Genomic DNA, 27,728 nt, shown 5'->3' with positions numbered 1-27,728 from the left:
CCCCTAAATGATAAGAGTAAGGCAGAACAGCGTTTGCAGGGTGCAGCTAGTATAGTGATAGAATTTTCCACCAAATTGGTCGAAATTTTACAAAGCTGCATCTTCACTGAGTGACATAAGCTGTAAATGTTTCAATATGTGGTAGTCGAGCACGCTTCGGCACGAATTGGCAGCTCGTACCGGGGAAGTACCACACCCCACAGAAGACATGCATAGCATGCTACTATTTCACGCCGGTGTTTCGTTTGGTGAGCGGGTGAGCCGGAGGCTTTTCTTTACCCATCCCAGTCCTTTCCTTTATTCCTCCCGTCAATTCCCTTCCAATTGAAGTCGGCAATCCATTTGTAGAGGCGTAAGGTCTGCAATCGTACTCACCTCACCGCACGCCTCTCCAAATATACATGGGCGCTGGTAGCGCTTACCATCATACGACCCACCATCTCCATTGCCGACAATGACATAAAAAATATGTACCATTCACGAAGCCGCGGCGAACAGCTAGTCTCATATATATTTTATCGTTGATTTCAGCATAAAGCGGAAGATGTGAAGTCGATATTCCTCGAGACGGAGATCCCGCAGCAGGCGCGCGTGCTGGTGGCCGACTTCCAGGATCGAGCTGATGCGCAGAAACCGACCAAGAACGCGCCGGTCTGTATAAAACACGGGCAATTTAAAAAAAAAAAATCACAAGATGTAACTGTAACTTTGTTTAATTTTTTTTTATTTCAATGTTTCAATACATTGAAATAAAAAAAATGTGCTTGCCACTCATAAGTGTATCATCATTTCTCATTCATAAAGCATTGAATGCTATAAAACTAAAAACAAAAAAAAATATTCATTTCTAATATTCATTGGTAGCATTGAATGTAAATTAAATAAATTATAATCATTTATTACAAAACTGTAGGTATGTCATTGATGGCTAAACCTACTGAAAGCATCCGAAATACGTATTTCAGGACACACACGGTTCCTCATACTCAAATCAAAGAAAAAAAATTATAATAACGCATTATTTTCTCATTGCAGTTGGTGGTGAGCGGTAAGATGACGCTGTCCCTGATACAGGACGCGCCGCGGGACTCGCCTGAACGAGATCCGGGTGATTATATCTTGTATCTTAAAGAAATTGCCAATTATATTACAAATTTACTGTATATCTACACTAATGTTATATAGAGGAAGTTTGTAACGGTTGCACGCAAAAACCGCTGGACCGATTTCAAAAATTCTTTCACCATTAGAATGCTCCAACTTCGCAGAGCTAATAATATGGTATGTGATACTAGCGTATTTTATAAAGTTGAACTGACTGATTAAAAAGAACATAAATAATAAAGCCTTTTTTACCATTTTCTAATGCGGCTAGCGAGCGGTAAGGGAGATGCATTCGGTAAGATATCCGATTTTAAAAACCTTTCCTTAAATAAAAACACTTTATTTAATATCTGCGCCCAATTTATTAAGTTATGAAATAAATCAAAACAACATCCTGAATTGATGCAGCTGTTTGCCTTAATTGATGGCTTTATTATAAGTAATGTAAGTACTTATTATATTCGCCCAAGATCCCTTAGATTCTAAGAAAATTCCCATCGGAAATTCCCATGGAAATAAGATGTTTTATCACAGTTAAAAGTACCCTTATATACCTTGTATGAGCACCTCCACCCGTGAGTTCAAGGGAAATTCCCTTCGGAAGTACTCTGCCAGAACTATATAAAGAGACAAATCACAGCATAAAACGGTTCCGTTGCAACGTAACAAACGGCAAAACAAACAGAATTTCGTGTTTGTAATGTTAATAAGCACAGTATGGACTCAATATAAATGAAATGTTTCAGAATCAACAGTGACCGAGTACACGACAGCGAGTGCTATGACGCAACCAGCGGCTGGGGTATGACTCGTTTATCATATCGAACCTAAATCAAATATACCTGTATTCTGAGCAAAAAGAGTAATCAAATATTAAAAATAAAACAAAAAAAACTCACTTAGTATGATCTAATTGTCTTACTTACGATGCGGTGCTTATAAGGATGATAAAGTAAACTCATGATAACTTCATGTTGTATTGCCAAACCTTTGATAAATCTAAAAAGTTGGTATTAAATTCTGTCTGTTTAAAGTTGGTCAAAATCGAGTCTAAAGGAGTCGGTCACACGCAAACATACATACATGCAAACAGATGCAGATGAAGCTGATAAAACGGTGTTTAAAATAAAAGTATGTAAAAGTATGTAACAATGGTACAAACTTAACCTGATCGCCCGATGGTCGAAATACGAAACTCTCTTTTGAGAAAGAGAAAAAAGAGTTCTCTTTCGCAAGAGGAGTAGACGTAATATATAAATATTAAGACGTCAGATACAACGTTGTGGGCTGGGTTTTAACATCGTGGTAACAGAAAGACAACGCTCTAGGAACAGATTACAGAACGCTTCTATCTAACAGAGCCATAATACTTTTGACAGCGTTTTAACGCGTCTATTATCACACAAAAAGTCACTTTCTGCCGTCTCTGTGTGCGAAATTACACAATTACGCAACAGATTTTGATGGATTTTTTAAATAGATAGAGCGATCTACGAGGTAGGTTTATATGTATATAACATATATTATAACACCCGTACAAAGCCGGGTTGGGTCGCTAGTATAAACTAATTTAAAATTGCTCCCAACCCCATTACTATTGGCGACCGTCGTAGAATTGAAATTGGTCATAGTTTTTTACTAGTCAGACCTTTTCATTTGATACCCATAAGGCGTTGTTTTGTAGACTATTTAAGGTTTAAAAAAATATATGTATTAAGTAATAATCGGTTCATGCATTTTGCGTCGGGAGTTTAAAAGTCAGCATGTGGCAACATTTCACTTAATTAAAAACTATTTTACAGAAAGACGACGACCTCTCAGATGATGAAATTGAAGAAGAGATTGAAGAAGAGGAGGAAGAGATAGAAGAACTAGAAGAAGAAGAAGAGGAGATAGAGTTAGGCGCAAACAAGACAGGTTTAAAGTGATAATTGATCTAGTGTTAGGCGTGCTAAGGACTCGCACTTAGATTTCATACAATTTAAAAAAATCTTAACCTATTTTAACACACATTTCTTCGTATGCATATTATTATAATAATCATTTTAAAAATTCCTCTTTCTTGTCCTTAGCACTTTAAGTTTTAAAATTATGAAATATGTTTTAATCTGTACATTCGTCTATTGTCTATGATTCATACATTTGATGTGAACTGAATGTGAATTGTATGTAACTTGTGTTATCTACTAAAGATATTTAGTTATATAATAAGAAAAGAGCGTTTGCTGAAATTTTTTGCTAACACCTTAAATGAGCTCTGCTAACATCTTAAATATCCTTGGTTCATTCAAAAGTATTATATTTAAATAGTAGAATATTTTTAAACTACAGTTCCAATGCTACATTTGTAATTTTGTACGATTGGTGTTCATATTATTGTGCCAAAGTTTCTTCCAGCGTTTTATTGTTTTGTTCAGTGAAGTTTTACAAATATTTTGTAGTATATATTGAATTTGTTTAATTCTTTTTCGCGAAAATGTATTTAATTTTCGCGTGTATACGAAAAAGATTGCCAAATTTTGAACGTTAGTTTTGACTACACGTACGATGTATGTATTTTGTTAAATGACATTGACATTTGGGCACTTTTCGATTGACATTATTTGCACATAAGGCATTTGGTTTCGTGATTTACATGTAGAGTTCGAATTATTTATTGATTGTTATCTAAATAATTAATATAAAATTGTACACAGAGTTGTATGCACCGGCGTGATGTATGAAATTGTTTGCATTTATGCTGTTTTGTTTTCTGTGGTCACTGCTTTTTTACGCTTACAGATTGTAAATTATTTTCTTTTAAAAATAAAATTGTGTGAATCTATTGGATAGATTATTTGTATTGCAATAGTTTTTTGAGCTCGCCATCTCGTCTATTTAAATGAAAAGGGAGGACATTTATTACACTCTAACATTCCTTTTCAGATATACTTATTTATTTATAGAGATATTATTTTTTATTTGCACAGTTGATGTTATAACTAATTTACTAAGTTAGCATTTTAATGTAGTTTGCTTGCGAATTTTTGTTGTTTTGATAGTTGTAACAATAAATGGTTGAAATTATGTTTTATTTTTTACCCTGATATTGTGGTCTGAAATCCACCCCTACAAAATTTCTATATATAGGTATAGATTTATAGAGTAACAGTTGCCGTAAATGAAATTGGCTTGAAGGATCCGCTCTATGGATAAGCATAAATCAAAATGATAATTTGTTATTATTAATTGTTGTTCGAGGTAAGGCTAGTACAGATTTAGGGTGCGCCATAAAAACCTACAGTAATAATTAATATATTTTCAAATTAAGCTGCAGAAGCTGACTTGTTAGTAACGTATCAGAAAATCTGTAAGTAAAATTAATACAAAATTCAAAACCTTTGCTTAAAAAAGTAATGTTGACACCATTATTTAATACAAATGTATTATATATAATATGTTGTGGAAAAACATGTGAAAAGAGTTATCGAAAAATATAGTTTCATTGGTGTTGAGTATAGATGGTTTATTGTTCCTAAGAATATCGAAAATATACAGAACTATAAAAAAAATACTCAATAAAGATATTTAACAGTTATTTAGCAAGCATAGTCCAGTTGTTAATGGTGGTGTGAATTTTAAATACCTTCTTTTGAGCAATGCAATTCTCATTGAGAGCCCTAATTTTTTCTATAGCACTGAAATCAAACTAGTAAGAGGTAATCTACAAGGTGGTGTCTGCAATATGGCCACCAACCTGTCGAGTGGACTTCTTATATGGCATTCTATATCAGCCCTAGAATTTATTATGCAAATTAGGAAATAACACAATGTAATTATCCCACATTGTTGTACTAAATTGCTGAATACAAAATTTTATCTAATGATCCTTCTAATTTACGTTTTTTATATTTGAATTTAGAGGAGGCTTAATAAAAATACACAACATCTAGCAATTACGATTTATTACTCTTAAATAATATTGATTTTTATTTACACTACTTCCATTTAAATTTTCTTCCTCTCAAAATCTAGTTGGTACCTGAAAGGAACAAAACAAATTTAAAATTAATGTACTTATAAAATAAATTAAATTATATGGACAACATGCCTACATTTTTTAGTGTCAATTTGCCCACTATAATTGTTACACTATGTAATAGCCTTTCGCTCGCGCCTTTGGCTTTGTAGTAAAAGATAAGATACCCTCTAAACAGTTTGGTTGTTTTGAGCCTTCATTTAGAACAATTCAAATAGACATTTAAATCATTCCTCTTCACCTAACTTAAGTTATTCCTTGTTCAATCAGCAGATAGCTGATAAAATCACAACAAAATTGATCTTAAAGTTCCAGAGAATAACTGGAACAGAAAGCCAAAATTGTAAAAAAAAATATTTTTTGGTATTCAGTGATAAGGTATGGTTATTTAATTATAACAAATAGACACTCCAATTTAACTTATTGGTATAGCTAATTCATTACCAGTTGTCCAGGTCTTCAATTCTTCAATATCCTTGGCAATAGTCCAATCGTTTCTGGCTGACCAAGCATTTTTAGTGCCCATTTTTACATCAGGGAAGAAAGTGTAGCCTTCATCGATGGCCTCCTTCTTTACTACAGCTACACATCCCAGAAATATGCTCATTGGCAAAGATAGCAGAGGTAGTTTGCGTAATGCTGAGAAAACCACGCCAGAGGCTGCGCCACCCATGAAGTAGTTCAGTCCGTCATTCTTGCCTGAAAATTTATGTAATTAATTTTAGATCGAAATGAAAGTAACATGTGACAATAAACAAAAACCAAATATCTGTATTTATTACATGCATTACATACACTTACACATGCCATTATAAAATACAAAAGGCAGCATTATTGCTTTATAGAATTTTCTTTATTGCAAGCTGTATACAAAGAAACAATGTTGGCAGATTAAGGGTATTGAATATGATGAAATAAACATAATGTAAAATTATAGAATGTACAAAAATCTTAATTAAATGGCATATTGTATGTAATATATTTTTATTATTAAATAGTAGTTTTTTAACCATATTATTAATATTTATTTAAGAAAATAACATATCCTTGCTAAATGCTAATGGCTAAACCTCTTCAAAGTTCAGTTGTTTGAATTATAAATGTGGATATAATTGTATGAATGGTACAATATCATGTTTGTTATAAGAAATCTAAGTATTATACCTCGAACGTTCTGGGCAATATTGGCAGTGAGGGTAAATGCTGATGCCATTCCTATAGCTGTACCGAAGTAGGTTCCATAACGGAAAGCAGTGTTGAAGAAACCCTGAGGATGAGAATATAAGAGCACGTCAAACGTAGCAATAGGAATACTTGCTAGACAGGCATTTTTAGATGTTACTATTGTTTTCTTTAAAATGTCTTGTCCCTCAGGGGTATCGTAATATTTATATGTCAACAATGAAGACATTGTTAATAGAATAAAACGCCCAAATATTAAATTTTAATCGGTCTTCAGGGTTACACAACAGGGCTACATTTGATTTTATACATTGACATTAATTTTGACAATTGACATTGACTGTTGTTTAGATAACAGATTAAGAACTGGTTTGGTTTATTAAGTTTAGATTAAAACAGACTACAAATATGCTAGGACTAAAAAATGTATTGACATAGTACGTTATCGTTACGTTATTATTTATAATGCAAGTATTATAGATTCTCTTCATATTTTAAACATCTTGTATGAAAAAAATCTTTATTACTGGATGGTCAATTTAAAAGAAAAAATAATGGAACTTTATAAGAAAACAATGTATACATAATATTTTTTTTTAATTTTTGATATATAGTACATTATATACACTGATATATGGTGTTATTATATCGCAGTATTGTGATATAGGTAGGTATCTAAACGGTACTCTAAATAATACATGAAAATTTTGTATTATCTTGAATAATGTTTATCTATACCGCACTGGACGTTACTTGACACTGCTGTCATAGCTGTGTCGAGCTTTTTTGTTATCTGCAATAGTGTCAAAAGTATCAAAATCAAAAATGGCGGCGGACGGTGACGAAGTGATTAGTGATCAGGAAAAAGTTAGAATTGTTTCAGATTTTATTCTCCATTCGCCACCAGGTGAATTTAATGAAGTGTTTAATGATGTGAGAGTCCTTTTAAACAACGATACTTTACTGAAAGAGGGTGCTAGCGGAGCTTTCGCGCAATACAACAAGGATCAGCTCACACCCGTGCGTCTCGAAGGCTCCGAGCTCCATACGCTAATTACAGACCATAATGAGCTCGGTGGTGGAAGATTTTTCGATCCACGTTCAAAGCACTCTTTTAAATACGACCATCTACGTAAAGAAGCGTCCGAATATGAACCTTACGAACCTGATAGAGTGGCGGAGCCCTGGCGGGCCGCGTTGGACGTGGAGCTAACCAATTATGTGGCTGAACACTACAAACATGGGGCCAGTTTAGTGGTAGGCCGGGCTCTGGAATCCGGTGCTGTATCACTCGTGGCGTGTATCGAAGACCATCAGTTTCAGCCGAAGAACTATTGGAACGGCCGGTGGCGTTCCGTTTGGTCGCTGACGGTCGGCAGCGGCGCCGCCGAGTTGCGGGGCATGCTTCGAGTACAAGTGCATTATTATGAAGATGGAAACGTACAACTGGTTAGTTCTAAGGAAGTTCGCGCCCCGCTGATCGCGACGGGCGAGGTGGCGACGGCGAAAGAGTTTGTGAAACTCGTGTGCGACGCGGAAAACGCGTACCAAACTGCGATATCAGACAACTACAAGACCATGAGCGACACGACGTTCAAGGCGCTGCGGCGGCAGCTGCCGGTGACGCGCAGCAAGATCGACTGGGCGCGCCTCGTCTCCTACACGATCGGTAAGGAGCTCAAGAGCCAATGATGTCCCGCCGCTGCACTATGAGCTGCAGCGTGCTCCATGCCTCTGTACATATTCACATAAGAAAAGTCTTGTTCAAATGTTTACTGGCACCGAGGGACGCAGCCCCGGCGCATATTTATCTATGAGTATATAGAGAAATCGCTATTGTAAACTGTTAAATTTTATCGCATTTTGTTACTCTCATTATGGAAGGATATTGATTATTACATAAATTATTGCCCGCTTGGAAGTGGTGTTCCCGATAGTGTCCATGACAATCATGTTGTCTGAGTATAATAGCAGAGATTATAGAACATTGTAAATGTAATTAGGACCTTTAGAGTGCTTAGGTCCATAGCACAGCCTTAAATTCAATAAAATTCAGTTGTTCCGTTTGCAGCAGGTGGATTGTTGTGTGAGCAATATATATTCCTTTAAACCATGTCAATTACTGAGAGATATTACTCCAAATAGCATTCAATTCATTGCATGCAAATTTTTTAAATTCCATCCATCAAAAAGACAGTATTATTTGTATATTTGTTTTAAATATTGCTTGCATAATATATGTGCGCTGTCAGCTAAACATGGAAAGATTTCTAATGGTGCATTTAATTATAGTTAATTTAATTGTCCATGTAGCTTTAGAGCAAGTTTATGGGCAGAGAGCACAATATATTGTCTTGAAAAATTAAGCCTACAACAGTTGCTCAAATGATATTGTGGGTGAAATTTAGTTGTCCATAAATTATGTCATTGAGAGTGATCTAAAGCATTTTTTTATATGTAACAATATAACTTCAGTAAGAATTATTTTATAATTATTATAATTTAAAAACGTACATTAAATTCAAGTAACTGTAACGTATGATTTAATTCATTTGAATAAAAATATATATTAAAATGTTGCTAACATATTGTTTTTATTTCTTATTCTGATAATTTGAGTGATTTCATACTGAGCAATTTCAAGAAATTTGATAAGATTATGAATGCAGTGAAGGAGTTTATAAATTGGGCATTTCAAATAAAGTTCTTATAAACAGTTAACAACAAAATTATTTCACATAATATACAATAGAAGGAAGCACTTCCTGTGATAAATTTGTATCTCAATTTTATGCCTCATTTTCCTGGAAGCATTCAGTTCAAACAAATTCACTTCTATTATAATTACCAATGGATGGATTCTAGGTCATGGCAATAGCTTTAATAATTGCACATCAATATTAATTTTCACATAATTAAAAATCATTAGTAACTTTGTAATAGTGATTGAACACCAATACGCTTTAATACTCAAGCTTTTAAGTAAAAAATTCATTAATTGTTTTAATTTTTTTATCTAAGTTTTCATTATTAACCATAGACTATAAAATAAGTTGTGGTTATAAATTCGATCGGCTTATAATTCGGTCATTCGACGTTCGATGCATCGCGTGATTCAATCCCATTGCTTGTGGGATGACTCACGCTTCGCCCTACACGTCTACCGGACATCAACCTATTTAAATTTTATATCAATTTGTTCTCTGTCATATATACTAATAATATAAAGAGGAGGAATTTGATTCTATGTTTGTTTGTTCGTTATGTTCCGGAAGTATTGGACCGATTTGAAAAATTCTACCACAAGTTGATATCTACATTTTGTTTTTATCCCGGGTCAACCTGGGCGGAGCCGGGACGGACGGCCAGTTATATAAAAATAGGACGCAGTGATATACGAAGAATGTTTTAGAAATGTTACTTGAAGCTTAAATGGAACCACTTTTTCATGCGCACGTCAGGTTTGTCTCGACTCTCGGCCGATAGCATCAGAAGCGCTTTTTAAATTGCATTTGTTTTTGTATGGTAATCATTTGTTTGTTACACGTTCAGTTATTAAATTCGTAGGTACACATATACTCTTCCATGTATGATTTTAATATTATATATAATTTATTTATACTTTCTAAACAAGTAAAATTGTAAATTATTATATTTATATAGAAAATTGTAAACAAAAAGCAAAATGATTTCTTCAGTGTCAAGCCATCAAAAATTTTTTAGTGTCCATAAAGATACGATGCGATTCAACTAAATACAGGAATGTCAATGACCTTTATGTATAAACGCAATATTGAATTTCAATTGGCTTATGTTATTTAGCCTGATATGACAGCTATTAACTCAAATTTATTACAAACGTCATTTCCAAACTTAGATTATTAATTAACCCCGGAGAGGTAATTTACCCTGAATATTCGTTGGTACAGATATTGTTCTTCCAATGCTCGTCAATATAAAATCCACGTAGCTTATATTATGTCTTAATTTCAAAAGATTTATTATATTAATATTTTAACATTTAATATTTAATTTATTAAGCTACATAACAGGTTACTGCATAATAACCGAGTCTCCACTCGCTAAAGTCAACGGAGAGTTCTCAATTCGTTGCTCATATTATTACTTTTTTAATTTTTAATCTAGACATTTATTTAAAAATAATATGTGTTTTACTATTCGATTTGACACACATAAGGTATCTTATCTTATTATTAACTAAATCCATTAAATCCATTTTACTAGCTAGTGGTGTAAGTTCAATGTTCAAGTTTTCTAATAAGTAATACATTCGTTTGAAGGTTAAGTCACACTATTGTGATAACTTTAAAAAATAAATTTGGTGGTACTAGTTTCAGGCCTTGGTATTATTGGCGTAAGTAACCACATCAATAGCATATGGGCCATTACCTACATACTATATCTTAGTTTCAAATTTTATATGGCACCATTTAGTGGTGCATAAATCCATTCATTTCATTTATAGCATTAATAAGAATAACGTTTGCCACCCTTCATAATAGGTATCACATACATTTTGACCTGTTATTATTACCGTCATAATCATATCATAATCATAAGCATTGTGGTAGCGACATATGGTAACAATATTTGGAAGGTTTTTTACCCTTGCAATAGGGATATATCGAATCATCGTAGAAGTAGCAATACGAAAAAAAAAACTAGCAGCCATTTGTTTCATAATAATATTTCAGGTTATTTTCAACTAGTAAAACTTTAAACTGGCATAAATTTAGAAGGAATAGGATCTTATCATTTAAGAAAATAAAACACATTTCAGATTACCAACATTTATTCACAGCCAACCTGTGCTGTTCCTTATAAAATAATAAATAAATATTCAATAATATTAGTAAATTTCAGTCTTCGTTAACTTAAATTATATATTTCTACTGCTATAATATTTTTGATTAAAGTACGGATTTATATAATATGCGTTGTTGGGCGTTACATGCAGTTTGTTATCCGGCCGTTGATAATAAGGTTCTCCTGAAAATAAAAAATAACATAGGATAAGATTTTAATAATAATAAATACAGCGTTAAAAAATTAAAGAGCTCGGGCTTTAATGATAGAATCTACTAAATTGTCTCATTGTTTTTATACACAGTCTACGTAAGGAAATTATTTAATCCTGGCGATCGTAATCAGCATAATACGATAAACTAATTAAATTATAGTACTGTCACCGATCCTTCATCGATGTACGTTTGAATTAAATCTTTTCGTTTAAAGTGAGTCAAAATAGAGTCTGAAGAAGTTGTTTACATACAAACATACAGATGACTTTAAAAACGTGTTAAAAAAACTATTTGAAACAAAATTTTTTGTTTAGTCAAATTGTTTTTTCAGATTACAGATTAAGAAGTATATTATTAAGTTAAATTTTGTAACGTTTCAACAAATAGAAGAGAGAAGAGATAAATAATACCTGATCGTCCTTGAAAAACGAAATTTTCGGGCGGCAGAACATACGACGGCACTGGACCCTCTACACCACTCGGTACTTCTAGATCCTTCTCGGTGTCTATAACGTGGAAGTTAGGAAATGCATCTGTCGCTACTCGTTCTTTTTCTCCTGTATTCGTTTGTAAATCTGCTTTTTGTGCGTCTTTATCGATGTACATTGCGCTTATGTCTGCTTGTTTGTTTTTATTTTCATTGTTAAGCAAAATTTCTTCTTCGTTTCTCTTACTAGTTTCATTGATTTTAATTGCATTATTTATACTGGTAGCTTTCTTATCTTTTTTTTCTTTTGGTATTTCTAAACTCACGTCTTCCATTTCAGCGTCACGTTTATTTTCATCGTGCTTATAAATAATCGCATTTTGTTCTTTTTCTGTATCAAGACTCTTTTTAAGCTCTTGCTGTTCATCTGGTTTAGTAACATTGTCTTCTATGGCATAGACATCATTTGTATCAATTTTTCTAGTTCTATCCTTTCTAGTATATTTAAATTCATCATCACTTATTATTTCGTTTTCAAAATCAACGGGTTTATTTGTATCAGGTGCGGAAGTATTGATTTTATCCTTTCTCTCTGTTAGATTATCGTACAGAGGATCCTCTAATGGGATCCCTTCAGGGATATCTTCAAAGGAGAAATCGTGGGTAATAATGATATCTCCATTAAGGGATTTTGCTTTATTGAATATATTATCAGATGTGATGTAGTCGTTATTTTCGTGACTGATCCGCGGCGGGCATTCTTCAGGTATTGTATACATCTAGTAACAGGAATTTAATTTTAATGACTAAGATTAATTAAAGTGTATGGTATTAATATCTAGGTAATATATTGAATACATTAGAAGTGTTACGACGCAAATTTAATATGGTTGATTAGTATTCCATGGATATCATGGACTGTGCTAAAACTAGAGATGACGTGGTGATTGCTGATGATACAACTATTATTATTAACTGGTATTTTTGTATTTAGATTTATAATAGCTTATAATCAAGATAATAGAATATAGGATTTAGAATATATAATCTATCGCCAATTTATGTTATAGGGGTAGGTAGTTTATTAGTAGGTAGTTCACTTTATTCTAAATGCCTATGGAAAACTCTTAAGTTGTTTTAACAGTTTTTATTGTTTTTATGTCGGCGTTTACCACAACGACATCCTACTATCTACCACCCTTTCCTCTCCTTAACCTACATCTCCCTTACCTGTATATCATTAATGTCAGGTCGATAATAATCTACAATCTTCGCATAGGCCGGCTTGGTCCGAACTTTGGGTCCAACCGCGTGTATCTTGTAGCATTCGTGCGAAGTGTCCGGCGATGCGTGTGCGCCGAGGTAGAGTATCACACGACCGTTGTTTGATGATACTTCTATGCGACGGACCACTGGTAGTGTATGAAAAAGATTTTAAGCAAAAAAACCAAACCGCAGAATTCAGAATGAGAATGAGACCAAATTAAATGGGACCACATGGAAGGCACCAGCTTTCAAATAAAATAAGTATGATGAAAATTGGTGCACCAAGCCGAAACTTCTGAGGTGATAAACACAAAAAATACAATCGAATTGAGAACTTTCTCCCTTGGTTGTTTGAAGTTGAAGTTGGTTAAAGATTTTTTGGTGACGTAGAACGTACAAGCAGTTCGGGACTGGAAGTAAATTTGATTAATATTGTTTGTATGGTAAAACATTATTGTATAATTTGTATCATGCTTGTATCTATACGCAAAATAATATGACCAGAGTGAGACAACAAATCTCTAGATAGATTTAATCCAGAAGCTCCCATTCAGGATAATAAGATATTATTGCCACCAATCCTCGATAAGTGAACAAAGTTTGTAATCAATCTGTTTCTCTGTCTGTTTAAAGTGGGTCAAAATCAAGCCTAAATGAGTCGGGTTATATCCAAAGCTATAAGCGTGTTTTAAAGCTTTCTAAAACATTAACCATCACAGCCGTATTAAATCCAAAAAGCTACAATGCAAATAAAAAATTTATCATACAAATGTGTCTACTGCTAAGGACGGCAGACCGCAGTCGAGTCACGTCACCGTCTGGATGAGTACCGAGGGAGTACCCTCATACAGAAATCGGTGTCAAGCACTGCACACATTTTATGCCGCTGTATTTCTAAATTCTAAATTAAAAACCGCGACGAATAGCAACCTAGTCATTGCATAGCATAAAACAGAGTCGCTTTCCAGCGTCTGTGTGTGTCTATGCTTAGATCTTAATTTACGGAATAGATTTTGATGGTTATTTTAATGGATCTTTATCGTTTATACGTATAATAACGTCAATGAAACTTCTCCGAATTTAACGCGTGCGAAGCCGCCGGTAAATGATAGTACATCTATAAATGGTTTCGACGAGTTTTGATGCTGTTTTCTATTACAATTGGGAAAATGTTTTGGAGTTGTTACTAGATATATAGATAACTATCATTGTGTAAAAATGTAAATTTTACTTGACTGGAAAAAAACGGTTAAGCGCGAATCGGATTCGTGACAGGGTTCCGTGCAAATAAGCTATAGAGCAGTTGTTGCAGATGCATAAAAATATTGGTAACCTGTAAATTGAGAATTGATCGATGCTTCATGATTTTTATTATTTGTATAAATAGATCATCTCTAAATTTCCACTGTATAGCTATCGCGCTTCATAGACGGACATACGGATAGACGGACGGACATACAGACAGACGGACGTAAAGTAAAGTCTTATTGATAAGATCCGGTTTGCCCTCGCCTACGGATTCTTAAAATGTCATCGTTAACATATATTATTTCAATACCAAAACAGAGTCAATAGATTTGGCGAACTTATGGATTCAATATAATTACAACTGATTTTGCTGGATGTGGTTCGTGACATTTAATTTCAAAAACAAATCCTCCGCACAACTTAGTTTCGGTCTATCTAGCTTTTCGGGCTAGAAACTTCCAGAGCTAGACTGAAATAGAAACCGCGAAGTTATTCAGGTTAATGTGACATGCGCTATTACGTCATATAGTCCTGTGCGTCACAGCGTTCACTACAAGAGCAATTAGTTGAGATTCAATAGCCTACGTAAATACTGAAATGGAGTCAGCCATGTATGAAACTGGCTTGTTGTGACCTTCGGGCATTGAGCGTATACATTTGTAGCAACCGACCTTTTATATGAATTTGTATGCAAGAGAATAGTGGAAACTGAGTTTCGGTAGTAAGTAGGGCATGTTCGAGATAGTGAATTAATTTTTTAACATCTAGCTTTACGTCGTCGCGTCGCCCCCGTTGTTAAAGGAAAAGATAAACAGCCCCGGATCTATGTACTATATTTAATTTGAATCGGTTCAGTAGTTTAGGCGTGATTGATAGACAGTTACATTTATAATATTAGTAGAAATTTGCAAATACAAGTGGAAACCGTGGCGTTAAACATTTTCCAGCGGCAGAATGAAGAAATTAACCTGAAGGATAGAAGGCTATATGAAGGAAATCTTTGTAAGTTTGGTAAAATAGCATTATGATTTCGGCAAAACTAAAACTTATCTTCCCTTAATTTGTTACCACAGGTGAATGAAAATCCCTGTATAAAATATCCACATCCTTCACCTTCAGATAGCAGAATCGCTACAATATTTATTCTACAACCGCACATCCGAAAGACGAGACCATTGTGCAGAGCGCAAAGTAATCAGTGTCCAGCCAGTGACGCGGCTGCATCCGGGTCAGTCGGTCACGGCTGCGACACCACTGAGCTAATTACCAGCTTTTGTTTTATTGCGAATCGTTAGGCGCTGGCTTGGTAAGCTTTTCAGATGTTAGTAAACTAGTGCTCGCTGACATTTGTACAGTTTTACATTTTGCAATATAAAACTAGAATTTAAGCTTGTTTTTTTTAAATACTAGACGCTCGCTACCCGGACATCAAGATTCCTGTTTAATTCCAAGGGTGCATTTAATCGGTATAAAAAGTATCCTATCACCCAAGTCAGCTCATACCCTGTCTGTATACCAAATTTCATCAAAATCCGTTCAGGAGTTTCAGCGAGATTGACGGACAAATATCCAAACAAACAAACTTTCACATTTATAATATTTGTGTGAAGTGTGATGAGGTAGAATGAAGTGGGGAATATTTTAAGGAAAAGCGATCAGTACGTCGTAAATTAAATAGGTGAAGGATTTGATTTTAAGTTTGTTCGTACTGGATAAACTCCAAAACTACTTGACCGTTTCCTAACTCTTTCTACATTGTTTATGACTGGGATATGCTATCTGTATATCTTCTTGGGTTGGATTCTTAGTCAATCCGGATGGAGCCGCGGCAACAGGCTAGTTACGGATGCTGTAGAACTAGTTGTCTAACCTATGGCTTTTCCAGTAGTCGCACATTTATATTATGTACTTGATTACTGCACTGTAATACGCTTTACGTTTGAAATTTCCAAGAATACAAAATTCCGAACGCCAAGTAAAGGCTACAGTTTTCCAACTTTTGATCTCATGAGTCAAAGTTATCTTAGTTCTTGTTCTATCGAGCAATAATTCATCTCTTTCGCGGTTACATTATAAAGAAATAAATTAATGTGAGACGTATATATTTTTGTTAGCTCAAATAGTGATGAAGTTATTCACAGATGCAAAGAATACAGGAAAGGTAATTCGAGCGTCGAGATTTGAATTTCAATTGGCACAAACATGGTTTACAGAACATTAGCGAGGGCTTCGTGCAAGGTGTGATTTAGCATACATTTCGGGTATTAGCGACTGGATATACAGTCACTTTGAAAACCATTGACACGTTTTGAGAAATTTCGAGAATTTCGCTATGCACTTTCGAAATAGAATGAATTTTTTTTTCTTATTATTACAAATGAAAAAGAGAAGTAATTTTTTTAAGTAAGATTATATTTGTTGGTAGTAAATGATAACTCTATAATAAAAACAACACAAGTACAATATGATTTATTCCACACGGAAACCTTTAAACCAAAAGAATTAAGACGTCTTTAAATCGACAGTGTTTTGAGTTCAAATAGGAATCATATAGTTAAAAAGAACTGAAAAGCACAAGTCTCCGTTTTGCAGAGTATACCTACATAAGATAATTTATATAAGACAATACGTCACCGATCGCTGATAATTAAACAATATTTGAATTCAAATTTTTCCGTGTTTGTTGTTGTATTAAAGTGGGTCAAAATAGAGCCTAAAGCAGTCTTAAAAACAAACATACAGACGAAGCTACGCAGCGTTTCACCCATTATTGTATCCCTATTTATGGTACGTTCCGAGCCGCACTGAGCGCGGTCCACTGAAATATTTTTCATCATTTCTGTGTCAGGCTCTCTCTATTCACAGACCCGAAAGCTGGAAGCTGGAAATATGTCGCAATGTGTATTGACGACAGCGTTACGAATTGCCCCTTTGTTGCGACACAATGCGTCTGTCCCGGTATGGCTTACATTGTAATGAATGCGACTTTATATTATTTTAGAGGCTAATTAGCGTTGTTCATTGTGTGGACGATATTGTGTTTGTTGTGTAGATGCGATATCAGGGCTTCCAGGAGATCAAGCGAACGATTTTTCAATTTATCGGCGCATGTGGATAACATCATCACTGCTCAAAACGGTGAAGGGAAACATCGTGAGGGAACCGCCTTGTCCAAGAATCAAAAGTTCGACGACATGTGTCATCTGCCAACCCGCACATGGCCAGGGTGCTGGATTATGGCCTGAACCCTCATAGGAGGCCTGTGTCCCAGCAGTGGTAACATATGTAGGCTGATGATGATGATGAATGAAATGGTCCACCATATCATCATTAACATTATAAACATAAAAAGCAGACTTGCAAAAGAAAAATTTGAACATTATGGAAAAAGCTAGAAATTTTAATGCGGGAGTCGAGCTCGCTTCGGCACGAATTGGGCCAGCTCGCGGTACCGAACAGTACTCACGTGTACGCGTGTCGAGGTGCATCTTGTACAGCAGAGCGGTATCGGCCCCGTATCCCCCGGGCAAAGACACCTCGAGTAGCGCCATTTCCGGGAACTGATCGCTCCATTGGACACACACCTGATTCAAGGGATGGGAAAATGGGGGTAAGATAGATTTTTCGAAGAATAGAAAAAATACCTCTCTTAAAATTTTTCTTCGGCACTTTTATAATATTATTAAGAATATAACAAGTCACAACATATATATTAACCTTATATCATGCAATAAAAAATCATTTTTATGTGGGAGTCGAGCACGCTTCAGTACGAATCGGGCCAGCTCGCACCGGGGAAGTACCACACTCACACAGAAGACCGGCGTGAAATAGTTTACTGCTGTGTTTCATTCGGTGAGCGGGCTCCCCTACTGAGGCCCATATCCTTTTCCATAGCCTTCCCACTTCTTTCCTTTTTTCCTCTCGTCAATCCTTTCTACTCTACTCCAATTTAAGGTCGGCAATCCATTTGTAGAGGCGTTAGATCTGCAATCGACCTCACGCCTCTCCAAATGTCCATGGGCGGTGGTAGCGCTTACCATCAGACGACCCACTAGCTCCATTGCCGACGATGACAAAAACACCTTAGTTATAAAGGGGGGAACTGAAAAACACTGAAAAACAGCGCTGTCAATGTACTTAACATTACAGCGTAGGCTGAGCTGTCTTCTTATTGTCAAAGTCGATATGCGACACTTCTTACATCTGCCCCATTTTTTTTGCTTTCGTTGTTGTCCAAAAAGATATATAAAGAATAAATAAATAAAATAAATAAATTAATCCTTTTTGATTTGTTTTGTATTCATTCCTTGTTGCAATTTTCTGCTCATCAATTATATCAATAAAATTTATCATCAATATAATTTCTTTTATAAGTGTTGTGTAGCCGCTGATAAAGCAACGTCTTTTTCTTTAAATAGGCTAATGGAACTAGGTAGGTAAGGATAGGTTAGGTAATAATTTTCTTCATTAGTGTTGTGCTGTCCTCGATAAAATGTTTCTTTCTATTTTTAACAGGCTAAAGGTACTGGGTAGGTTACCTCCACAACGGCTGCGCAGAAGCAGGTGGTGTTCCCGTCGCAGTTGAAAGGCCCGTCAGTGAGCACACTCACTTGCGCCTTGAGCAGCTTGTCGCGCTTCTCGTCCACACTGAGTGAGTTATAGAGCCGCGTCGCTTGGATTACGGAGCACCCTGTACCTACAATTATTTTGGCGGTAGTCAGTAGTTATTTTGGCGGTAGTTACCGACGTTAAAAATAGAGGTTTTCAATTCGATTGAATTTGTTATCACACAATTTCAATGGATTTTAAAGTTAAAAAGTGTTTAATTTCTAGTTTCTAAAGAAGTTTCACTTCAAAAATCGAGTAAACGCAATATCTCACCATCAGCGCTGACACTGACATCGCCCACCGGCAGTTTGACCACCTGCGGCAGCCTGCTCGACGACGAGACGTGGAGCGCTTTGGTGATGACGCCGCTTCTGATGATGAGCGTGAGGTTGGTCGAGGATGGAACCGCGGAAGACCAGCGCGAGAGGCCTTCCAGGGCTACTAGCGTGTCCTGGGGAGCGTTTATGTTACATTTGTACGCTTTGTTGTGTTGTGTAATAGATGTTATTAAACATAGAAACCTTCCTCTCGAATCACTCTATCTATTAAAAAAACTCCATCAAAATAGGACTGTTGCGTAGTTTTAAAGATTTAAGCATACATAGAGACAGACAAAGAAGGTGACTTTGTTGTATGCTGTGTAGTGATACAAAAATCAATTACTGTACGTTAGTCTCGCTAAAACTCTAAAATGGCGTAACTGATTTTGAAAATTTTACTTTTGATGTATTCATAATGGTCCAGCGATGGTTTCAAAGTTTTTATCTCTATAGTCGTGGGCAGGCTGCGGCTGGTGTCCCACAAAAAGGGCCGCTGCGTGTTGGACCTGTGTCCCCACCCTTGGAGGACCTACTCCAATAGGGTACTTTCTTTCAGGAAGTACCCGAGTGTAACGGAGAGATACACTTCATAATAATTTTCTTTCTCTCTTTGTTTATCTAACTAATTTTAAATGGTAAAACTATGTTATGACGATCCGAAAGTGCAACTGGATGAAGTTTTATTACATAAATAAATTTGAGTTTGAGTGAAAATATAACTCTGCATTTACATTACATTTTCAATTTGAGCTTAAGTCAGTTTTTGAGTTTATGATGGAGTTTTGTTGTGTTGAAGTTTGAGTTTGAGTTTGGTTTAAGTTTGAGTTAAGATTAGTTTGAGTTAAATCTCGGTGTGCGAGTGCAACTTACCTGAGTGGAGACGAAGCCGCCGGCCGGGTTGGCGCGGGCGGCGAGCCAGGCGGCGGCGCCCCCCGCGCACGCGGCGCACGCGGCGCCCCCCGCGCCCCCCGCGCCCCCCGCGCGCCCCGCGCCCGCCCGCACGCACTCGCCCAGCGACAGCAGCGCGTACCCCGTCGCCTCTACCGACGCGCTCAGGCTGCCTGGCAGTGGGGATAGCGCTTACTGTTACTGTGCTGTTGAATGCTTGTCGATGTGTTGGTCGCTGACAACGTGTTATGTGGTTGCTGACAACGGTGTATTGTGGTCGCTGATAACGTGTTATGTGGTTGCTGACAATTATGTTATATAATCGCTAGCAATAATATGGTAGCTGACAAGTTGGTGACAATGATATAATGTGTGTATGGTAACGGCGTTTTAAGTTTGCTGACAATTGTGTTATTTAGTTGCCAACACCATTGTTATATGTTACTAACAATGATATAATATGCTGCTGACAAAAACATAATAATTTATATTTTAATACAACTTCAGCCCCAGTCGCTCCTTTTAAAAATTTATATTTAGTTCTTTTAAGGTATGTCTTCTATTATATATTATCTCAAATGCATGTCGATAAATAACTCAATTATGTAATAAAAAAAATATTCTGACTACAAACACAATAAAACTGTTTTACAAATAGTTGTATCATTAGCAATTACCAAAATTTATATATTTTTACATATATCCAATCAATCGTAACAACTTTCATACACACATATAAAGACCCTCACCACTCTCCCACCACACCAGATCCCCTTTCCGCTTGGCCATCTTCATCAATCCAATCAACTCCTTCATCTCCTCATCCACTAACGAGTTCTCTCCCGCCTCGTTACTCTCCCTCAGCTCTCTTTCGTATCTCCTTATCCTTAAATACGCATACGTCACTAGGCTGTATGTGTACGCTTTGGACGCCTTTTTGGGCGGGAGGGCTCGGAGGCAGGAGAGAGAGTTCTGAATGACTGTGAAAGAGAGAGGGCCGGAGGACTCTATGAGGGAGGTGATGACGTAGGCTGTGAGAGCCACGTTGGCTATGTCGCCGTCTTCGTTCAGGCCTCCCTGGAAATATGGTATAGTTACATCTAAAGATGAAATGGAAGATCTATGGAATTAGACAAGAAATTTTATGAGCAGTCCAGTCTCTTTTCTCGTGCGTGTGAGTTCTGTGGCATGCAAGTGGTTAGTAGAAAGGTTGAATAAAACCTGAAAATGAAATGACTTACACTTTTTTATATTCTTTAAATTTTTTTCTATTCTACACAACTATAAATTACATTGAATGGTAAAACGTTCCTTCAATAACAGTCTGACAGTCTGTCTGTCTGTCAGCAGGCTGTAAATCAAGAATCGTGACATTGACTTTTTAAATTTCCTGAAATAATGTATTCTTGCTGCCGCTATAACGAATAATAACAAATCCGACGATGTATCTTCCCTAGCCTACCTTGAGTTCTCTATGAAACACCTGTCCCTCATTCCTGAAGCAGCCGTTCTCCATCTGCTGCGAGAGCAACCACCTTTCCGCCAGTTCCACCGCACTCGGTACGAGCTCGCCGGGAGATATTACCTGGGGATATAGGATTAATTTAGACCAGTTCATACCTGCGGCTTCACACACGTGGTCAAAGGAAATGAGCGAAATGAGGGTAGAGTTACTTTTCACCGAGGTAAAAAGTAACTCTACCCTCCTATAAATCTCTAGACAATAAAAAAAAACGAATAAGAAAAAGAAATGAAGAATAGCATCGCTTAGTTGCGACGTGAAAGAAAGGAAAACAAACAAACACAATTTGGCATTAAAATATTTAGAGTAACACAGACTTATACATAGACAAATAAACATTTAGTTCTCACGGGACGATTTATTAGCGTGCGCGTTTGATTCACATCGAAATTTATAAATTCCGATAGATGGCGATACATTAAAAATGTGACATGGATTAAAACCGTTTTATCTCGTTCACCGCGCGAGCGAAGCCGCAGACATAAGCTAGCAATATATCCAATATGTACAAAATATTGCTGTATATAGGTAAGATTATAAATAAAACGTACACTTTGGACTTCTGTTAAACCTGAGTAAATTCAAATGAATCTATAATACTTACACATAATATTTAAAACTAAATTTTGCCCGCCGCTTCACACGAGTTAAATTCGGAGTAGTCTAATAGATATTATTACACATATAAACATTCATCTTAAATCAGTCTATCTATTAAAAAAACCTCATCAAAATCGTTGCGCAGTTTTAAAGATTGAAGCATACATAGAGATATAGTCAGACAGAGAAAGCGACTATGTAGTGATATCTCCTTTCTACCTGATGAGCTCTTCTAAGATATCGCACACAGAAGGCTGTGAGCCAGGTGGAGGGCCGCGGGTCGGACGAGCCGAACGCGCTGAAGCCGCCTCCCGGGTGGGAGTACTGCATCTGGCGAGCGAACCCTGGGGGTCGGAGTACACCTCTTTTTTATGCAGGAGTCGAGAACGCTTCGGCACGAATTGGGCCAGTTTGCACTGGGGAAGTATCACACCCCCACAGAAAACCGGCGTAAAATAATAGCATGCTATTGTGTTTCGAACGTTGAGTAGGAGAGCCGGAGGCTCGTTAGCCTTTCCTCACCCTTCCCAGTCCATTCCTTCTTTCCAGCCATCGATCCTCTCCTTATCCCTTACCCCTTAAAAGCGGGCAGCATGTTCGTGGACGGTGGTGGTCGCTCACTATCAAACGAACCACTAGCTCATTTTCCCGATATGATATAAAAAAAACCGCACTCATAGATCAGAAAAGGGGGGCAAAAGGACATTATAGGCATCTATGAATACACTGTTCTATTGTAGATCCTTCAATAGACATCAGTTCTTTTTTTTTGGAATATATTGTTACTATTATGGCCATTGATTTTTCGCTTATGAGTTCTGTGAATTGTTTTTCTTGTTTAGTAGGCATTTTACATTAGTGCGAACAATCAACACATATTATTGTAATAACAATTAGCTATTAAATCAATTAGGTATCTAGTTAAGTTATTGAAGTATTATACATATTGTAATGTGTTTGTGTTGCAAATAAAATTTGCATTAGAACGCGTGTCGCCGCTTTTTCTACCAATTTCAATCCATCAGCACTCACGACTGAATCGCAATGAACGCACTACAATGCGCGATCACTCACTTGGTTCAAGATGGTGCAAGTGCATTACAAGCAATGTATAATACAAATGTCATAGTGACGTTTTTGTAAGCATACAAATTAACATAATGCCTACAAATACAATAAGTGCCGACAACTACCACTCCAGTTTCTAAGATGGAACTAAATCCCAGCAATTCCTCATAAAAACTCAAAAACGGTTTAAAACCCACGGATTTATCGAGGAGGAGGATTACAGATATAAAACTCCAATGATCAATTATTTTAATTACCAGCACAAACAAACAACGTACCTCTAGCCACATGATCCTTAGCTATATATGCGGCAGACGAATCCGGGTGCAGAAGCGACAGCGCGAGCAGGTTTGTAGCGAGACGCGCCATATTCTGTTCGCCGCAACCGCGAGGGAGTTGCGTAAGGGAGTCCGCGTCCTGGTAAGATTTAGATGGGATTTATGCGGATCCAGACGGGATCCAGGTGGGATCCAGCAGGATCTAGCAGGATCCGGTTGGATCCGCATTCGAACCGAATCCTCTGGTCTAGTCCAAATGATATGTACTCTTATAAAATGATGTAAGTAATCATCAGCGCAATGTGTAAGAGTTCTCGTTTTAGGCCACTGATTTAACATTCGTACTTTATAACATTTTGTTTTTAGGTAGATAGGCAAAAAAAAAGTCAAAGAAAAGTCCTGGGAGTGAAGCTTGTATTAAATTAGGTTAGTGAAGTTGAGATTCCTTAAATAATTGCTACGATGCATAAATCATTTACAATTTATCGACCATTTATCGCATATAGGTCGAAATATAACGATATAATAATTATAAATCATCATGCTCACAGCCAGCAAGGGTCCAGTGAGATCGCTCGCGGCCCAGAGGGTCACAGATTCAGTTCCCGGCACGATGTCCGCTTTCGACCAATTCCATTTCACCTCGGATTCCGTAGAACCACCGACGCCTGGTAAATAAATAATTTGGAGTATATTTCATCTGCATTCCAGCTCGCAGGGAAGGTACCACACCCACCAGATGGTCGGCGTGATGTGAACATCATGTGAAGGTGTTTTGTACGGTGAGGTGAGGGTTCCCGGGGGGCCATTTCCTCACCCTTCCCAGTCTATCCCTTTTTTCCTGTAGTTAATCCTTCCCTCATCCTTTACCACTTAAAAGCGAATAGTGTATGTTGAGGCACTACCTCTGCGAATGGTCATGGGTGATCCCTTACCATCAGGCGATCCAGTTCAAATGCCAGTTATTATACAACAAAAGACCAGTTTTAATCGAATTGATCTGTATGGTAGATTCGTAAACAGCATTTATTAATATTAAAATTCTGAACCAGAAACATTTTTAAATAGAGGTTAAACATTAATTTTATTTTAATAGAACACTTAAATACCCATTTATTACTTTTATTTCTATCTGTTTTGACCTTCAGCTTCCAGTTAAAGTATTTAACTCGGGTCATTCAAATCATGAAAAGAACTCGCCTCAATAGAATTTTATAGAATAGAATTTTTATATTAAACTAGCTGACCCGGCAATCGCTGTTCTGCCTTACTCTTGTTATTTAGGGGTAAGAAAAATAGATGTTGGTCGATTCTCACACATTCCCAATATGCACATAAAATATCATAGGAATCGGTCCAGCCGTTTCGGAGGAGTTTGGTAACTAAAATTGTGACACGGGGATTTCATATATAAAAAAAATTAAAAATAGTTTCGATCTGACACTCGCTTCCCTCGATTCCCTCTTATATAGAGTAAGGATATTATTTAAACCAGGCGGTCCTAATCGGATAATAAGATGAGCTTATGAAATTATTATATTATCACCGATTCTTAATAAATGTATACATTTTCAATTAAATCTGTTCGTTTAAAATGCGTCAAAACGAGACGAGCCGGAAACAAACAAACAAACAAACACGTGAAGCTAATATAAGCGTGTTAAAAACTTGAAATATTGAGGAAAATTTTTCTTATACCAATAAAAGTAAATTTAAAAGAAGAAATAATATTAATAAAATGTATAATGACCTACCTCTATCCCTACCACATAGCATGATAGACTTGTGTTCCTGCACTGGCACGCCCTCCGGGTCCACTTGTATTTCTATTATTACTTCATCACTGTGAAAAATTATTAAATTGGTTAACATTTTACATCCCTACTTATATAACAAATCCGGTATCTTTTCTTCGCGTCTCAATAACGTAACTAGATTAGGTTAAGATTTTGTACGTGGTTTGAGATCCGTAAAAGACATAGATAGTATTATCTTGGAAATTCCACAAGACCGAGTTATACGTGGGAAAAACTCCGAGGATACGAAATGTGTGGGGAAAATTCCGAGAGTAGGAAATGTGTGTGGGAAAATTCCGAGATTTCCTATTTTTTGCTCAACTAGGTAGACGAAGCCAAGGGCGGAAAGTTAGCTACCCTATGACTTATAGTAGTGTCTGTGTTTGTTTTTTTTATTTCCTTTTTTCTAATGCTCAGTATTTTGCCTTTTTTGGTAGTTGTGACACAGGAATTACGAATGGTCCTAACAGCCTACGTACTGTTATATTCTGTAGTAAGCTGACCTAAGGCATATTATAAGTCAAAAGTGAGGTTCATTCGGGAAGCAAATGGTTTTTTTGTAATCTGGACCAGGTGGAAGAGTACAAGAGCGCTCACGTGACTTCCACATCGGCAGTGGCGCCGCAGCCCCCCCCGGCGGCGGCGGCGGCGGCGCGCAGGGCGAGGCGCGCGGCGCCGGGGCGGCGCGCGCGCAGCTGCAGGCGCCCCGACAGCGCCGCGCGCGCCGCCACGCAGCCGCGCCGCGACTCCGCCCCCGACAGGTGCGGCTCTGCGAGCGCTTCGATGTGCACCTGCAGATGCATTTCTCATGTGAAACATCTATAACCGCACGTAAGACCGATTATTATTGGCACGGCAGCGCATGCCCGCTATATAATGGTATATATACAGCCTATATGCGGCCGCGGTTAGTAACGATAAGATTAAGTTTATAGCCTTTATGATATGAAATTACTAGCTGTGTCCCGCGGTTTCACCCGCGTATGTTCATATCCCGTAGAAATATCGGGATAAAAAGTTGCTTATATGTTATTCTAGTTGTCCAACTGTCTACGTACCAAATTTCATTGCAGTCGGTTCAGTAGTTTTTGCGTGAAAGAGCAACAAGCACACGCACATCCTTACAAACTTTCGTATTTATAATATTAGTAGTATGGTTTAATGGGATATGGTATATACACTGAGTTATGGTTTAATGGGATAGCGGTATAATTACACTAAGCGGGCGGTACAGGTAGTTGAACAGGCGGTACCGCACCACCGCGTCGTCTCCGCGCCGCAGCCGACGCGGCCCGTCCGCATGAAGGAAGAACTCGCGGAACACCTGCGGAAGTTTTTTTTGTGGGTCATCATCAGCCCATACATTTTTGTGGGTCATCATAAGCCCATACATATTTTTGTGGAACATCATCGCAGCCACACGCAATTGTGTTCCAATTTAATTGTCTGCTGATGTTCTGTGATGTGTGAGTAGTGTGATCTGTTGTCTGTGTGTGCGTATGTGTGCGTTAAAATGAATAGTTTTCTTTCTTTCTTTCTTTCATCAGCTTTTAAATATTCCCACTGCGGGGACACAGGCCTCCTATGAGGGAGCCGCCCGTGTTTATGCGTAGTTGTGTATTTTAAATATAGATCATGAATGGAATAATTTGTCAGTATAGTGTTTTTTTATGAACGAAACGATTACAACGAGAAAACAAAGAAAACCAGGTTAAAATAAAAAAATTATGATGGGTTGGTTAGAGTGACGACTTTTTAGGCGTTATAACAAGAAAACAATTGTCAAATATTTTGTTCGTCTTCTCATCCTCTGTATGTTTTTACTTATATTTAAATGGAACATTTTGTCAGTGCGAAAATAGTTTATGCAAATATGTTCTATTATTTTTACGTAGAAGAGAATCTTAACTGAACATACATGGTATGATAACAAACATGCACTAGATTATAAATAATTAATATATATGTTACATAAAAGAGCAAAAACAATTAAAAAAATATATCAGTAAAGTTTTCATACTTGCAACACAGCTGGCTGTGATACGGCAACACCGGTTTTGGCGAGGCAAAGTGCAGACGCCTCGAACCGGGTGATGGAGTCTGGAGTGCGAGCACTCGCAACCACTGAGCCATTGGCGCCGACTGCTACGAGACGCCATAGCCATGCCTGGGAATTTATTTATGTATTATAGCGATTATAACTAATTTTATTTCACATAAAAAAATCGCATGACCGTCGACGAAGGTATCAATGTATGTTACACAATAAAGATAGTACACACAAAATATACAACATATTTTACTCATAAGAAATACAAAAAAAAAAAAACAAAAAGTTAAACGTGATTTATCTTAATA

The 27,728-nt window shown here is 36.8% G+C and overlaps 4 protein-coding genes across 19 annotated transcripts in view; 2 read left to right on the top strand and 2 right to left on the bottom strand.

Annotated features, from left to right (window-relative positions):
* Positions 1-4,170, top strand: part of LOC119831701 (resistance to inhibitors of cholinesterase protein 3) — a 34,853-nt gene extending 30,683 nt beyond the window's left edge. For 15 of the 16 annotated variants that reach the window (XM_038355175.1, XM_038355176.1, XM_038355172.1 and 12 more), the window contains 5 exons: positions 532-651; positions 1,036-1,108; positions 1,376-1,399; positions 1,851-1,906; positions 2,907-4,170. In XM_038355175.1, coding sequence (XP_038211103.1) covers positions 532-651; positions 1,036-1,108; positions 1,376-1,399; positions 1,851-1,906; positions 2,907-3,032 — 399 coding nt within the window. In that variant the 3' untranslated portion in view covers positions 3,033-4,170. The remainder of the gene's footprint in view (positions 1-531; positions 652-1,035; positions 1,109-1,375; positions 1,400-1,850; positions 1,907-2,906) is intronic. The other variant, XM_038355163.1, reaches the window with a different exon arrangement.
* Positions 4,171-5,031: 861 nt separating this feature from the next.
* LOC119831705 (NADH dehydrogenase [ubiquinone] 1 alpha subcomplex subunit 11) lies at positions 5,032-6,620 on the bottom strand. The gene is made up of 3 exons (XM_038355178.1): positions 6,287-6,620; positions 5,567-5,821; positions 5,032-5,125 (listed from the first exon to the last, which is right to left on the bottom strand). Exons 1-3 carry the CDS (start codon positions 6,531-6,533, stop codon positions 5,115-5,117), a joined length of 513 nt encoding a protein of 170 aa, XP_038211106.1. The 5' UTR covers positions 6,534-6,620; the 3' UTR covers positions 5,032-5,114.
* Positions 6,621-7,094: 474 nt separating this feature from the next.
* On the top strand, positions 7,095-8,768 carry LOC119831704 (F-actin-capping protein subunit alpha). Its single transcript, XM_038355177.1, has one exon. It carries the CDS (start codon positions 7,130-7,132, stop codon positions 7,994-7,996), a length of 867 nt encoding a protein of 288 aa, XP_038211105.1. The 5' UTR covers positions 7,095-7,129; the 3' UTR covers positions 7,997-8,768.
* A 2,331-nt stretch (positions 8,769-11,099) lies between these two features.
* The window catches only part of LOC119831829 (pregnancy zone protein-like), a 31,191-nt gene continuing 14,562 nt past the window's right edge, over positions 11,100-27,728 (bottom strand). Inside the window, exons 14-29 of the mRNA XM_038355370.1 lie at positions 27,391-27,537; positions 26,587-26,694; positions 25,968-26,161; positions 25,329-25,417; positions 24,124-24,242; positions 23,575-23,713; positions 22,448-22,572; positions 21,569-21,691; positions 20,856-21,183; positions 20,089-20,279; positions 19,172-19,349; positions 18,829-18,986; positions 17,754-17,871; positions 13,004-13,185; positions 11,757-12,552; positions 11,100-11,314 (exon numbers count right to left, since the gene is read on the bottom strand). Of these exons, the coding sequence (XP_038211298.1) occupies positions 11,205-11,314; positions 11,757-12,552; positions 13,004-13,185; positions 17,754-17,871; positions 18,829-18,986; positions 19,172-19,349; positions 20,089-20,279; positions 20,856-21,183; positions 21,569-21,691; positions 22,448-22,572; positions 23,575-23,713; positions 24,124-24,242; positions 25,329-25,417; positions 25,968-26,161; positions 26,587-26,694; positions 27,391-27,537 (3,105 nt within the window). The 3' untranslated portion in view covers positions 11,100-11,204. The remainder of the gene's footprint in view (positions 11,315-11,756; positions 12,553-13,003; positions 13,186-17,753; positions 17,872-18,828; positions 18,987-19,171; positions 19,350-20,088; positions 20,280-20,855; positions 21,184-21,568; positions 21,692-22,447; positions 22,573-23,574; positions 23,714-24,123; positions 24,243-25,328; positions 25,418-25,967; positions 26,162-26,586; positions 26,695-27,390; positions 27,538-27,728) is intronic.

This window comes from Zerene cesonia, chromosome 14 (genome assembly GCF_012273895.1).
Source record: "Zerene cesonia ecotype Mississippi chromosome 14, Zerene_cesonia_1.1, whole genome shotgun sequence".
Lineage (NCBI taxonomy): Eukaryota > Metazoa > Arthropoda > Insecta > Lepidoptera > Pieridae > Zerene > Zerene cesonia.
The sequence above is the reverse complement of the archived record's forward strand: the minus strand, read 5'-3'. Positions and strand labels throughout refer to the sequence as shown.